Consider the following 15,038-nt stretch of genomic DNA (forward strand, 5'->3'; position numbering starts at 1 on the left):
GCACTGTCCTGCACATAGAAGCATCTGACTGGTTAGCTGTGCAAGAGCCAGAGGCAATCAGTAATGAAAGCTATAAATGGCAGTGGTCCCACACACATGCAGGCACAGAGCACACCAGGAGAGACATCATGGCTCAGAGTTAGGTAAGTTTAAGGAGACACTACCAAACCATGAAAAGCATATTGAATTTCCTTGTGTATTAAATGTGCAACATAATTAAGGCTGGATTTCCTTGTCTTGAATCCCAACTAGCCTTCTAGAAGCATGCAGGCTAACACCCAGCTAGCTACTAATTCACAACAACATCGCCCACATTTATCCTCAAGATCCCAAGCAATTTAAATGAAGTATTGGGATTTGTATTCTATGAAAAAAAATTCCTTGAGATGAATATCAGCTTTTGGCCTCCTTGGCTACCCATAATCGACCCTGAAAAAAACATTGGTCTATGTCTAACCTTATATGCATGAATCTATGGAATATACTGTCATCAGGCTTATAAATAACAATCCTGTACTTTATTGCATATGACGGTTGAAATTAAACACTAATATTTATGCTTGGCTTGCCGAGGTAGTCTCCTGTTATGAGAAATGAGCGCGAGCATCTTCAGCCTCCCAATGCTCCCACTCAGCCCGCCCACACGCATCTGAGCCACGACGCGGCGCACATGCATTCTCACACAGGCACACACACACACACAAAAAACAGTCCTGCATACTTTTGTTCATAGATTCTACTTTCACGCACACATGAGCATTCTTTGTTGTGTGTCCAGGTGCTAAGAGAAGACAGCCAATATGAGTCTTCTTTCCTGCTCAGGCTGTCAATCCACCTCCTCCGCCACGCTATGATAAGCATCCCTGAGGGATTTTATCTACTTCTCTTTTTCTCCTACTCGATCCCTGAGGTGTCGTGGCCATGTTCTCCTGTCACTTTAATGATTGTGGGTGATCAATCAATAATGCTCACACCCACTCGGCGGGGTTAAAATAAAGGAGAAAAAAAAAAACAGATTTGAAAACATGTTGTTTAGGGTTTGGTTTTACATGATGACGATTTATAGCCGATCGCTGACCACCAATCGGATCAGAACATGGACTAATAGATCTATTTAAAGTTTATTATTGCACAGTCAGTCTGCACTTTTTGCATTGGCCTGGAAGGGGGCTTCTCCCACCTGTGGTCCCTTCTGAAGGTTTCTGATTTTCCCCAAATTGGGGTTTTTGAGTTTTTCCTTCCCCTTCTGGGAGCTTTGACAGGGGATGCTGTTGTGTACCTTACACTGAAAAAATGTCTCTGTATGACTTCTTTTTCGAAAGAAGTCTCGACATGACCTTTTTTCAACTGTGAAGCCCTCTGATTGATTGATAAAACACAGCTAAACGACGTCCATGGTAATGCATTGGTAAGAAAATAGTAAACCTAAAAAAAAAAAACACCAACAAGCAAAATGTGAAATTGCTAATGGCTGTAAAGAAAAAAAATGTTTGGGAATTGTAGTGCACTGAACAAAAACTTCATATACTGAAAAAGTTCAAACTAATTATAAAACTAGAATATAAAGTCAACAGAAATAGATCATTTTTGAAAAATAAAATAAAAATTCAATGAACCTGCTCAAAAAACCTAGCTAACAATTGCTAGCCATCAGTCAAAGCCCAGATAAAACTTTTCAGAACCAGCTCAATGTTTTACACTCATGTTAGATTCCATAAGTACTTATCTTTGTTGTATTTACATGTTAGTTTACATATATGATCGCCATGCATGACCTAGCCTTATTTGCTAGCTGCCTCGCAAGCAATCATATCTGTCTTCTCAGTGCTACGTTTTGCACCAGTTGATAAACTATGCTCAGTTGTGAATTCAACTGTTTTATAATTCATCTGTTTGCATGTTACAAAAATAGGAAATAGATCTTAATCTTGGAGTGTGCCCCATTCAACGAATCAGGACAAAAAAAAAAAAAATCAAGGTTTGACATCAAAATCCTACTTGTGCACTGCGTGGGTGGTATAACATGAAGTGGTGTCAGACTACGTGACAATGGGTCCTCTTATGGTGTTCGGTCGCAGTAGGTCTCGCCACTCGTGCTTCCCCTTTCGACTGCAAAGAGTCATCCGTGATTTGGAGTGTGCCACAAGATGAGAGGCAGAGGGCGACGAGATGGGTGGTGGTGGGTGGAGCCTTGGGGAACGGGCTTTGATGGCAGACTACACACGAGTCTTTTCTCACATTTCCCGCTTTTGAGCTTTCAATCAAGCGGAGACTTCTTTTTCAAATCTCCCTTTGTAGGCACATAAAACTGCAAGTTCAGTTCAACATGGAGATACGACTTTAAAGACAAGAAATACTTTATTCTGACACACCCTTATAAATAATCAAGCTGAATTTGACACCCTCTTTCTCATCAAAGTCATCAATGGCCCAGGTATCCAGGCTGATTATAAAGTTTTGTGTGTGTGGTCAATGGTGAGGTCCAACAATGTAATAACCAATCAGGTCACTTGAAGTTCTTGCAACTGCTTCTAACAGTTTTATTTAAAATGTCTTGCAAATCATCCATCAATCCATCCATTTTCTAGAGTCTCTTATCCTCGCAAGGGTCGCAGGCTTGCTGGTGCCTATCCCAGTTAACTTCGGGCAGTAGGTGGGGGACACCCTGAACTGGTTGCCAGCCAATCGCAGGGCACACAGAGACGAACGACCATTCACGCATCCAATCACAGCAAAGGACAATTTAGAATGGTCTTTTAAATCAAGCATCGCAAAAATAATCACCGGGTGGGTAAGGGTAAAAAATGGTATGCGTGCCCAGTGCAGGACGTTCTCACACAAGGTGTGATGTTACATTCAAGAAAAAGGGCAATTTTTTCTTTTATTTGACCTTCACATTTTTTTGGGTGGAAATAAAACACCACAACAGTTACAACAATAATACAAAGTAGGCTACATTGTCAAAGTTTGTTTCCTGTCCGATTCAGATTTTACCCCACCTAGTGGATAAAAGAAGATAGAGCACGCAGTAAGAGGTATTTTATTTAAAGTAGTCTACAAATAGTTACTTAAGTATTGAGAATCTGGTGATTCAACATATTTAGCCATTTTCAGGTGTAAAAAAGTTTAATTAATTTGAGAAATTATTTTCATGTAAAATTATTCCACTTTATTTTTCCTATGCCTCATGATCCTCTGCATGAATTAGGCTAATGTAACGACCCATGTTTGAATGGTAACTGCGTGTGTCCACTTTCTCTCTTAAAATACAAACTTAATATGAGAATGGCAATTGTTGCCAGTTAAAAAAAGAACACATTTTAATCCTGCATCCTACTTATGTACATAATAGGAGAGGATGACCTAAAAAAGTGAAACCATACAGCGACATGGCTACTTTCTGAACTCTCAATTCACTTGCTTTTTTTTTTTTTTTTTTGGCAGGGGGGGAGGTATCATGTGACATTTGCACGCTGAGCTGTGATTGGTTGTTACCAAAGCCCTGAGCACATGTGATGTCATTTTCAGTGGACAGCAAGTGGCAAATGTGTTTTTAAAACTATTAATTGTACATGGAAATAAGGCTAGTTATCAAACTAAAAAATAGTAACTTTTCAATGGTGAAAGTGTTTAAAAAAGTTTAAAACTCCAAACTGTCAGCATGACCCTGACTAGAATATAAATAATCTTTGGAAAATCATCTCTGGACCCATCTAAATGCCTCTGATTTGATGTTGACCATTATTTCTAAATGTGTCAGGACACAACTGGATTTGCTTCGGAGCAAGGCTGGTTGCTAAGTAACCAGTTTTCAATTTACCAAGTTGGCTCCAGTTAGGATGATTAGACACTAAAGAGGCAAGTTGTTTTTCAAACAAATAAGGACCTCAAGTGTGCTTGCCTGAAAGCCACTCAAGTACAGTTGTTCTTTCCAACGGAAATTCAGAGAATGTTTTTAGCTGCCGTTATTCAAACGTTTCCTCAACCCCTGTTTCTTTCCCTCATTTTAATGAGACGTGAAAGCGGGCAGCTCATCCACACTATGTCTCTGTCGAACCACACACACATATACACACACTTGGGCATTTGGCGATGACTGGGGGTGCTGAGAGGAGAGAGTGGGGCTCAGTGCGTTCAGGAAGAGGCCAGTGTTGCAGGCAGTGCAGTGCAGTGGGGAGAGTGTTGATTCACAGGGAGAGAGACGTGCTCAGCCTGGTTAAACCATGCTCACTAAGTGGGAGAACGCCTCTGCCCAGGACACAAGATGAAGGTGGGGAGGACCACAGGCCACAGTCTCTCTTCTGACCTTCCTCTTTTCCTCACCCTGGTTGGCCTCCTGCTTCTACTCATCACGGGTATGTCCTAACTTTTTTTGTTTACCTACCAAACTGCAGTGTTGACATGTATTGAATTATAAGCATCTGGTCACATACACTGAATAACGCAGTGATTTCTTTCGCACTTTTACTGGTTGTGTCGTGTGTCTTTAAGGCGTTTGCACAATTGTATATTTGACGGCGCTCTTAAACTGGACCCCCTAACATGAATGCTAATGCCTCTGTAGTATTTTGACCTTTTTTTAGTGTGATAACTAAGTGGTCGTGCCATCTTGATATGTTGTCATCATCTGGGTAAAATTTCAGCTCCCCAGTGTCTTCATTCAGCGCTTTCCCCTTTGATATAAATTCCTTTGATGTAATGATCAAAGGATTGGATGAAATACCACACAAGGATTAAAGACCCCAAAGAAGCAATTTTGGCATTCCATAACCTCCACTAAGTGCAAAAGCAGGGGACTTTTGATCACCGTTCACCGGCGTGCAGAACTGCAGTTTATGTATAAAAAATGTCATAATTGACTTCCAAAATCATTTAATCTATTCATTTTTATAATGTTTGTTGTGATTCTCATTCAAACATATTTACAAATACATTCAAATCCATCTGCAAGTACATTCAAAGGTATTTACAACTATGCATTTGCAGATACCTGTATGCTAAAAACAGCATTTTGGTTGTTGTTTACAAACATAATAATTATAAATAATTATTATTATAAAGTCATGGGGAATTTGCATTAGGTTCCACGCTTCCATACATACCACAAAATGCTCCATGAACCAGGAAGTAGCTTGCCCCAAAATAAAAAAATGATGTACACTTGTCGTATTCCATAAACCAGGCAGTAGGATGCAAGCTAACAAACACAAATATGACTTCATATTTATTGTTATTTCTGTTAGTGCATTGTATTTATTTTTTTTTACCTTTGCAGTCTCAATAAATTTGTGCTGCCAAATACATTGTATCTTGTTTAGTTTTGTTTGAGTAATCATATCCTATCCTCCCCTCATTCATTTGTCAGTGAACTAAGAAGTAGCACAAAATGCAATGCTTTTACTTTTGTGTTTTTTTTCCCTTGGGCCTCAACTAAAACCGTGACAGTACCACCATTGTCCGTGAACAGGAAGTAGATTGTAAGCTAATAAAAAGAAATGCAATCCTCAATCATATTTCCACCTCAGTTTGAGTAGTTCACCTTTTTTTTACTTTTTGAGTGATGAGCAAATATTTATTTTTTGCTGTTTTAATCACATAGCCATTTTTTGCCCAAGTCATATACTGTAAAAATGTAAGTGTCCCATCATCATTCGCGATGCTAACCAGGAAGTAACCTGCTTACAGACAGAAAAATACCAATTTTACAACATGAGTAATTTACTTTTATTTTTACTTTTTGGATTATTGGGGATTTTTTTGTTTTCTTTTAGTCACATTGGAATTGTCGTCCCCAGTCATTTGCCATAAAACTAGAACTGCCTCATCATCTTTCGCTAGGCTAACCAGGAAGTAACCTGCTAACATAGGGATAGAAAAACATCCATTTTACAATTCCACATTATGAACAGCTTAGGTCCATGCACTACTGATTGTCATTCTACTTTGTCCCTGCAATTCTATTAAAATGTTGTTGAGGTCTGCAAAAAAGTTCAAATGAAGACTCAGCATGTGGGACCCTGTTCTATCGTGCTAGAACCTCCTGTGCCTATCTCCAACTTCACCAGTGACAAAGACTTTCTCTCTGGGTCCCAGTTTTTCACTCACTCTTTTCAAGGGAGCTCCAACAATTGTGCCCTTTGTCTTATCGCCTTGACAACCTCTGTCAGACGGCCAAAGGGGTTGCCATGACGAGGGGGTGATGCCCTGCTAACTGCCTGGCTGCAAAGAATTAGTCAACGGTGCAGAGTCTCTCTCTCTCTCTCTCTCTCTCTCTCTCTCTCTCTCTCTCTCTCTCTCTCTCTCGTCTTGCTCACTCTATCTTCGATGCATAACAGTGGAACTCCCCAAAGGCAGCCAAGCGTCAATGTTTGGACTTGTGTCCACTAGGGGAGAAGCAGTCCCCACAGGGAATCTATGTGCTGTGTAGTGTTGGTTACCAAGACAAACTTCTCTATAAAGAATGAAATTTGGGATCTTGGAAGGCTATGGGAAAATCGATGGAGGAAAATCTAAATTAGTATGTTACATATTTGGGAATCGGGAGGATCTCCTGCAGTTTCTGTGAAGCGGATTAGTGATCAAGATGTGAACAATCATCATGAGCACAATGTGGGCACAGTTTTTTTTTTGTTTGTGTGCAGAGCACACAATAAGCACTCTAATGGTTGCAGTAAGGCGCCTATGCGAAGAATGTGGACCAATTAAGTCACCATCAAGGAGAGAAGAACAAGGCCAAAATCGTGGCCACTCTCAGTGAAAGCATCGTGCCAGCAAAATATGTATTAAACTTTTTTTTTTTTTTATCTCTTGTTTTGTGGACATTTTAAGTTGCAGATAATTTCCTCTCCTTTATTGTTATCTGTAAAAGGTTCAGACCAGTGATGAAGGTAACAACTTACTAAATAACATGTTACAGTTAAATTCATTTTCAATCCAATCCATTAGTTATCACCAGCCAAGTAATCTGACACCCATTAGTTACCTCAAAAAAGAATCAGCACAGCAAGGAAATATTATTTCTTCTGGTAGTTCCACTAGTTGCCTGCTAAAGGGGAAATCGCAAAATTGACCAGAATTAAATAAAAAGCTCACACTTTACTTCTGACTCAAAGTGCAAAGTAAAATTAGTAAGGAATAATAATAAAAAAAATCCCCTGACTCCTATCACTATAGTACTCAGTCTCTAAAGAAATACCAACAGTAGAAGTTATGAACCACCAAATGAGGAGACCTCAATTATTGAAAATGGTGAAATGCATTAAGGAGTCAATTTCAAATTGATATTCACATCAAAGGGATGTAATCAAAATATAAGCAGAAATGCTATTTTGAGCTTGCATCAGCTAAAAATATTAAAGTTTGTTGCACAGTCGACAGTCTTATCCAAATAGCTCCAATAACACAATAAAAAATGTCCCCAAAGTTGTATGTACTATTTATAAACGATGTACAAGATAGATATTGAGCATTGAATATTGAGTCACAGCAATAAAAGTCAAAAATGTCAAGTAAGATGACTTTATTATGGAAATGATTAAAAAATGAGTTGTGTTCATTCAAAAACATTTTTGGAATAAAAGATATGTTGCAAGTTAATGTGAAATCCTGAAGTCTCGTTTTTACTTAAAATAATAATAAATAAAAAGGATGCTGTCTTTATTTTTAATTAAAACAAACTTTGTTCTTTGATGTCACTATTAAAACACATGGCTACTTAACTGGAAAAATTGGGTATCATTTAAATGTTAAACATGGTGAATAGTATTTTGGAAATTAAACTCTTCAAGTAACTTGTAATGTAATTTGGTTACTTTTTAAAGTAAGTAATCTGTAACTAAGTTAGTTTTTCAAGTAAACTGTGGCAACCCTGGTTCTTCCAATCGCAAACTTTGCACTTGTGGTCAGCTAAAATGTTACAAGATGCAAAATGGGTCTGGTAAGTGGATCAAAAAGTTGAATGTAAGTGGGCCTCAAGTCTCTAAAGTGTCAGCCCTTGTGAAAAATTCACCTCTAAATAAGCAGCCCCATCAAGATGAAAAATGCATCGTAGAATCTGCCTTAAACAATGGAGACGGTTTGACACGTTGGGGCAAAGGAAGACCAGTCGTAAATAATGGAATTCACGGTGAAGTAATTTGGCCTGAATTTCATTAGCCGTGCCAGTTTCACGCTGGCTCGTTGTCACATGATTGTGACTTAATGCGACGTTTCAAACAAAATGAACCACTTTAACATCGTTAGGGTTTTTTTTTTTTTCTAAATCCTTCTTAACTGCTGCTGTTTGGGAATGTCTTATTACAAGGGATGCCCTCCGTGCTTTGAATGTAGAATGAACCACCTATCATGAACTTCTACTCGGCTATGAACGGCCACTTTTTGCGTGCTTAGATACAAGAAAGGGATTGGTGAAATAGTTGTTGACGGATGATGTTGAAAATGAAAGGCTGTTAACTTAGCGATTTCAACTTTTCACGCAACCCCTATTTGCCATAGGTGAGGTGTCAGGGGTGAACGTGACGAGCCAAACCCAGGTGGTGAGAGGCATCGTGGGCAAAGAGGCCCTGCTGTCGGTCAGCTACACCAGCAGCAGCGCGGACAAGCCTGTAATCAAGTGGCAGCTGAAGAGGGACAAAGTGAAGCCCGTCACCGTGGTGCAGTCCATCGGCACCGACGTCATCGGGAACCTTCGGCCGGAGTACCGTAACCGCATCCTGGTGTTCGAGAACGGTTCGCTGCTGCTTCACAACCTGCAGCTGTCGGACGAAGGATCCTACGAGGTGGAGATCTCCATCACGGATGACACCTTCACAGGGGAGCACGATATTGAGCTGACTGTGGATGGTGGGTACTTCTCTCATATCCAGTTTGGTGGACATGTTGGATGTACGCTACATTACTATCAACATCCTGCTTTAAATAAAAGCTGATAGACTTTCATAAGATAGCACAGTACAGCCGGGGACTGTCAAATGCTCACGGGTTTGGGGGCAGGCACATTGTCTTATAGGGCACTAATGGTAGGACATGTAAACTGTAAAACAGTTGGGTCCCAAAAAAAATAATGAGCCAAAAAAGGAAATTTCTTCTTTCTTTGTTGTTTCATTAAAAAAAAAAAAAAAAAATGGGGGGGGGGTTGTTTTGTTCAAAATGATCCATTTTTGGTGCAGAATAATGAAAAAATAATATTGGCCCACATATTAGGATGCCATTTTTCTTTTCTTTTTTTTAAACCTATAATTGGGTTCTTTTCAACCAAACTTCCAAGTGTAGGACATTAATCCTGGAACTTTCCTGACTCATTCTAAATAAGCACACCCATATGTCCATTTTCTATAGCCGCTTATCCTCACTAGGGTCTTGCTCATGCCTCCTATTCCAGGCAGTAGGTGGGTGGACACCCTGGACTGGTTGCTAGACAATCACAGGACACAGAGAAAAACAAGCATTGACACACCTAGAGGCAAATTGGAGTGTCCTATACGCCTATCATGCATGTTTTTGGAATGTGGGAGGAGATCAGATTGTTTGGAGAAGACCCACGTGACAACGGCAGAACATGCAAACTCCACACAAGAAGGCTGCAGAAGTCAAAGAATATTTCCTATTTTACACAGACAAGTTCTTTTAACGCATAGACCATACTGCCATTTACAGTAAGAGTCCCCAAAGACGCTTTTTGAACTAGGCCGGCAGTGAATGATGTATTTGACACTCAAAAGAAATGCTGACTGAATTATAGTGGCAGATATTTTCCATTAATGCAAAATTGGTGATAATGTCAGTTGTAATGTCATAATTTGCCAATCCTTTAATGGTGTCGTTGATTGACATATTGATGCAAAAAATTTTAAGGAGTGACTCAAAAATTCTGATCATGCAAAGCCCAATTTTTACAACTTTTTCTGAAATATGTGTTGATTGGTCCTTAAAAGTTTCCAAGCACTGAGTTAAGGTATAAACTGCCGTTTAAGGATAAGCAGTTAACAGAAAATGGATGGATGACATAGAACTTAAGTTCCCATCTCACATCCATTCTGTCGTTATGGTGTGGTTCTCAGTTCCTGTCTCCAAGCCCTACATCCAGATGGTGGCATCATCTGTCCTCGAGTACAGCGAGCACTTTAACTTGCACTGCTCCCACGACAATGGCACCAAGCCCGTGTACGCCTGGCTGAAGGGAGGCAAGGTGCAGGGCAACGACTCCCGCCTGCTTCTCTCGCATGACCAAAAAGTGCTGACCATCACTCGCGTCCTCATGTCTGACGACGACGTCTACACCTGCGTGGTGGAGAACGCCGTGAGCAGCATGAAGAGCATGCCTGTCAAGCTCACTGTCTACAGTAGGTGGCATGTTATATTAGGACTGCTGAAAAATGAGGGATTTACAAGATCTTTGGATGTCATTTTCACTTGAATGCCAAAGTAATTATCGCATCCCGGCGAGGCTGCCTCTGTAAAACTGTTCTTTACCGCTCGTGCAAATCTGTGCGTCAATATGGAGCCACAACTGGCAGTGAAAGCCGACGAATGGATTATTATTAATGGGAGGGGAGAAATCAGCAAGTTCCCCAGGAGAGCAAAGCAAACTGCAGTTCTGTATATCATAAATCCACTAGATTGTGCTTCTATTGTATTTCCTCAATAAGCATGGAAGACGCATTAAGCACCGCACTCGAAAGTAATAAAACACAGTATGCTTACGTTAGAGTGTCTTATTACAGGTCTAAAATAGCAAAAGCGAGGAGCAACTTAATGATGCAATAACAGGACAAGATGATGTTGTTGTTCTCTTTTGGGGCTTTCATCTCCACTGTCTGCCTCTGGTTTAGGACGGAGCTCGCTGTACATCATCCTGTCCACCGGAGGCATTTTCCTCCTCATCACCCTGGTGACCGTGTGTGCCTGCTGGAAGCCTTCCAAGTGAGAACTCTTCTTTCTTTTCACCCATATCCCATTTTTTTTTTTTACCTCTCATCTGTCTGCCTGTTGCATAAACATGCAAGTTGTTTTTGTGTTAGTAATCCTTTCACTGCACTGTAGAAAGAAGCATAGACCCGTCCCACAGAGAGCTCCCATCTACATGGAGCAGGGGGAAAATGGCCATGATGGTGAGCAAATATGAATGTTGTACAGTCTTAACCTGATTAGCAAGTTTAGGATTCATTTTAAAACCAAAAAAAAAAGTAGTTGTAACCTTAGGATTGTGGTGGTTGTGGAAGCAATCAGTAAGCACTTAGGTTATGAAGCATTTACTGTTAGGATTTTTATAGATGTTTTTGTTTATTTTTAATAGATTGTATGTTTATGAATAAATTAAAGAGGAATATTATATATGATGTTTGGCTTATAAATAAATGAAAAGTTATTTAAATGTCATGATGTGCAATCAAATCAATTGAAGATCACTCAAGGAGTTCCCCAAGGGTCTGTGCTAGGCCAGAACTATTCATACTGTACACAGATCTTCTGAAACCCAGGCTATTCATTTGTGTCCATTGTTCTTGTGACTTAGTAGGTTGCTTAAATCAGTCAAAAGAATGAATCAAATGATCACTACACTGGACACAAATGAGTAGGCTGCTTCTCAGAAATTCACAGTATAATGATCTGGAGAAATATACATAGTGAATTGGAAACATTTTGCATCACGTAATTTAGTAAAATCAATTTTGATCTTTTGAAAGATAGTGTAATCTTGTTGTTTTTTGTTGCAGTCGACGTTGTACCGAAACCAACCACCCTCGGTCGAAGGAGTCCCATGCCCCTGTATGTGCTCACCGAAGATGTGAGTAATTTAGTTAGTTTATCCTCCACTGGCTAGCCACGGTGCCTGCATTTAGAGGTGTGCATTATTTGACAGGGTCAAGAGTTAAAAGCAACATGGCCACCTTAGTCATATGTGTGAGTGTATCCCTCTCGGAATTGAACTGCCGACCTCTACACTATGAGGCTAATCACTCTTCCACCGTGCCATCCCTATATACATGCAGTACAAACTGGACATAAATACATACATACATAAAGGATCATTTGGAATTTATACACATTAGAAGAGTGGTTAGCATGTCCGCCTGACTGAGGGCACGGGTTCCATTCCAGCTCCAGAGTTTGCATGTTCTCCTTGTGCTCCAGCATGCTTGAGAAGAAAACTGTACTGTATGTGTATGTATGTACTGTATCCACTCAAAAATATACTTACAATTCAATACAGTACAATGCAATACATACATACAACATATTGTATATTGGTGTACCTTCCCTAACTGCGTGAGCCCATATATATTTGCAGCAAGGCAAGTTTTGGCCGTCCTGTATGACAATCAAAAGACAAATTTGAAGTTAACTTTTCTTTTTTAACTCATTGACAGATAGCTGTATCAATAGCATGAAATTGGGACGCCAAGCAGAGTTTGAGTTAATTTCGCAAGAGCTACCTAGGTACACGCCTTTCATAAGCTACTGGTCGCTCATGGTCTACTTCCAGGGTCCCCCTTGCAGTAAAGAAATAGCCCCAGTTTTGCTGTTTCTAAAAAGTGGTTCTTCACTATCATTCCACACAGGAGACTCTGGAGCGTTTGGAAGAAAGTGCTTCCACTGCCTACAGCCAATCAGATTTGAATTTCCCCGCCACCTACGTACCGGTCCTCCCTACCCACGGCCACAGAACTGAGCCGCCAATTTGGACCACCCCGCGCAGGTACTCTCGCAGCCCCTCCCCGCTGGCACAGCTTCTCCCACAAGCCCCAGCGGGACCTCCCCTGAGCCCCGCGCGCTCGCCGGCCCACTCGCCATGTTCGTCTCCACGCAGTTTCAGCCCCATCAGAAAAGTACGGCCTCCCGTTGGAATCCCCAACATTCGATTGCCTGTGGAGGCTGATAGCCCCGCCCCCAGCGAGAGTACGCAGGGTTCTCCCAAGCAGTGACACCCGGTTGCTCATCGCATATTGTTTGCCGCATCTTGTCAGTAGGAGGATGGATGCACATGAGAATTCCTTCCGTGGCCACCAGCAATACTTTTGTAGCCTTTTAATGACATCCTGTAATATGAAAATGTATTCCGTCGACCATTAATAGGTTACATGTTGTACTATGCAGAGCTCCTATTTTGATGTTTCATTAATTTTACTGGAAACGTCGGATGAGTAGGTTGGATTTTTGCATTTTTTATCTTTTAAATCTGTAATTGTTCTTTATGTGTAGCTACAAAATAAAACAGTATTTTTTACTTTGTGAGTTTTTTTGTTTTTGTGCGTGCGTGTATGAGTGTTTGTGTGTGTATATATATGTGTATATATATATATCTCTATATCAATATATATCTCTATATCAATATATATATATATATATATATATATATATATATATATATATATATATATATATATATATATATATATATATATATATATATATATATATATATATATATATATATATATATTTTTTTTTTTTTTTTTTTAAACTGTTATAGCTGTTTTTATCCATAAGATGTCACCATTACTTCACATTCCATTGGTCTCAAACTCCAGTCCGCTACTTGTGTATTTTTTTCCAGGTTTCTCTCTTAACACACTTAATTCAAATGATAAGCTCATCAGCAAGCTCTGCTTGAACTTGCACATGATCATAATCATTTGAATCAGGTTTGTTTGAGAGAGAAACATTTAAAACATGCAGGACACGGAAGGCCTTTGAGGAGTGGAGTTTGTCACCTACGCATCTACACTTTCTTAATTATTTTGTAGTGCAGGTAGTGCAGTTTTGTCATCATGTTTATTTTTGTATTCAGTTGCCGGGGTTTTGACGCACAAAGTATAAATAGTCGGCGAAATGAATTAGTTGAATTAAAAAGGCCGCGTAATCAAAGTCAAGTGACTTTTATTCTATTATACTGATTTGCAGGCAACTTTAAGGGCATAGTGCAATCATGCAACATCTAATCAATTGGCTCTCATTGCAACCATTCATGATTGTTTCCCATTTAAAGATATGCTTTGTGTGTTTTGTGCACTATATTGAAAACTCAATTATTTCATAACGTAATAAGACGTCATTAGAGACGGCTTTGTATAACGCTCTGGAGTCTTTGATCTGCTCATTCATATAATACTTTAGTTTTTAATGTGTGTTTCTTGTCTGATTATTATCATCTAGCAATAAAACATAGCGTATTGTTATATGCTTTAATTTTTATGACAAAATGTTTTTAATATCTGTATTGTTTTTAGTTTATTTGCAGCTGCTGCAAATCCCAGAGACTGTTGTCCCAAAGATTCTTAGTCATGATTGAAAACCTGGAAATAATGTGAAATAGTGGCATTATTTTTGAGTGAATAATAGGATTTATTGTCAATCATTTTTAGATGTTCAGATCAATTCATGTTCAAAAGACAATCCTAAAGAATGTCATTCGTAAGGATTTGTGTTATCGACTTGAAAAAAGGTATTACTTGTCATGGTTACGGCATATGTTTCAGACAACATTAAGAAACAGAGTAAAAAAAAAAAATCGAATTTTTGTATTTATATTTTTAACAAAAGAAATAAACTCGCCAAAATGCAAACTAAAAAATAAATTCCAATTTTACTTTGAGGCAACCATTGTACATCTTTCTTGAAGAAGCGCTTTTACTATTTTACTCTTACTGCTGTAACAAAGCACCCCACAAAACATTTCACGTTAAAAAATATTTAACAGTAATAATTTACATTTAGTATTTGTAGCTTTTTAAGTCAGCTATCCATGACTCACCCAGCACTAACATGTATTGCATATTCACATTAGGGAAACCCAATATAAAATGAATTTAAAAAGCGGATGTTGTTATTGGAGCTGTATGTAGTTGCTGGGATGTCTAATCATTGCAGGGAGAGCACAAAAACACGCTCATACACACCAAAAACAAAAGTGTCCTGGTCTACAGCTATTATAAGGATAATGTGCTCTACCCTCAGATGTCCAGCTGCTCAGTAAGCCCTTTTGTCATTGAAATGGTCTATCGTTTCATTTGACGCCTTTTATCCCGAAATGCATCTTT

At 39.3% G+C, this 15,038-nt stretch overlaps 1 protein-coding gene across 1 annotated transcript; it reads left to right on the forward strand.

Annotated features, from left to right (window-relative positions):
- The first annotated feature begins 4,095 nt into the window (after positions 1-4,095).
- Positions 4,096-13,225, forward strand: hepacama (hepatic and glial cell adhesion molecule a). The gene is made up of 7 exons (XM_088427573.1): positions 4,096-4,355; positions 8,494-8,841; positions 10,059-10,340; positions 10,830-10,920; positions 11,041-11,108; positions 11,715-11,785; positions 12,561-13,225. Exons 1-7 carry the CDS (start codon positions 4,265-4,267, stop codon positions 12,921-12,923), a joined length of 1,314 nt encoding a protein of 437 aa, XP_088283699.1. The 5' UTR covers positions 4,096-4,264; the 3' UTR covers positions 12,924-13,225.
- Positions 13,226-15,038: the final 1,813 nt, after the last annotated feature.

The sequence above is a fragment of the Hippichthys cyanospilos genome, chromosome 11, assembly GCF_059441005.1.
Source record: "Hippichthys cyanospilos isolate Australia breed blue-spotted pipefish chromosome 11, RoL_Hcya_1.0, whole genome shotgun sequence".
NCBI classification, from domain to species: Eukaryota; Metazoa; Chordata; class Actinopteri; order Syngnathiformes; family Syngnathidae; genus Hippichthys; species Hippichthys cyanospilos.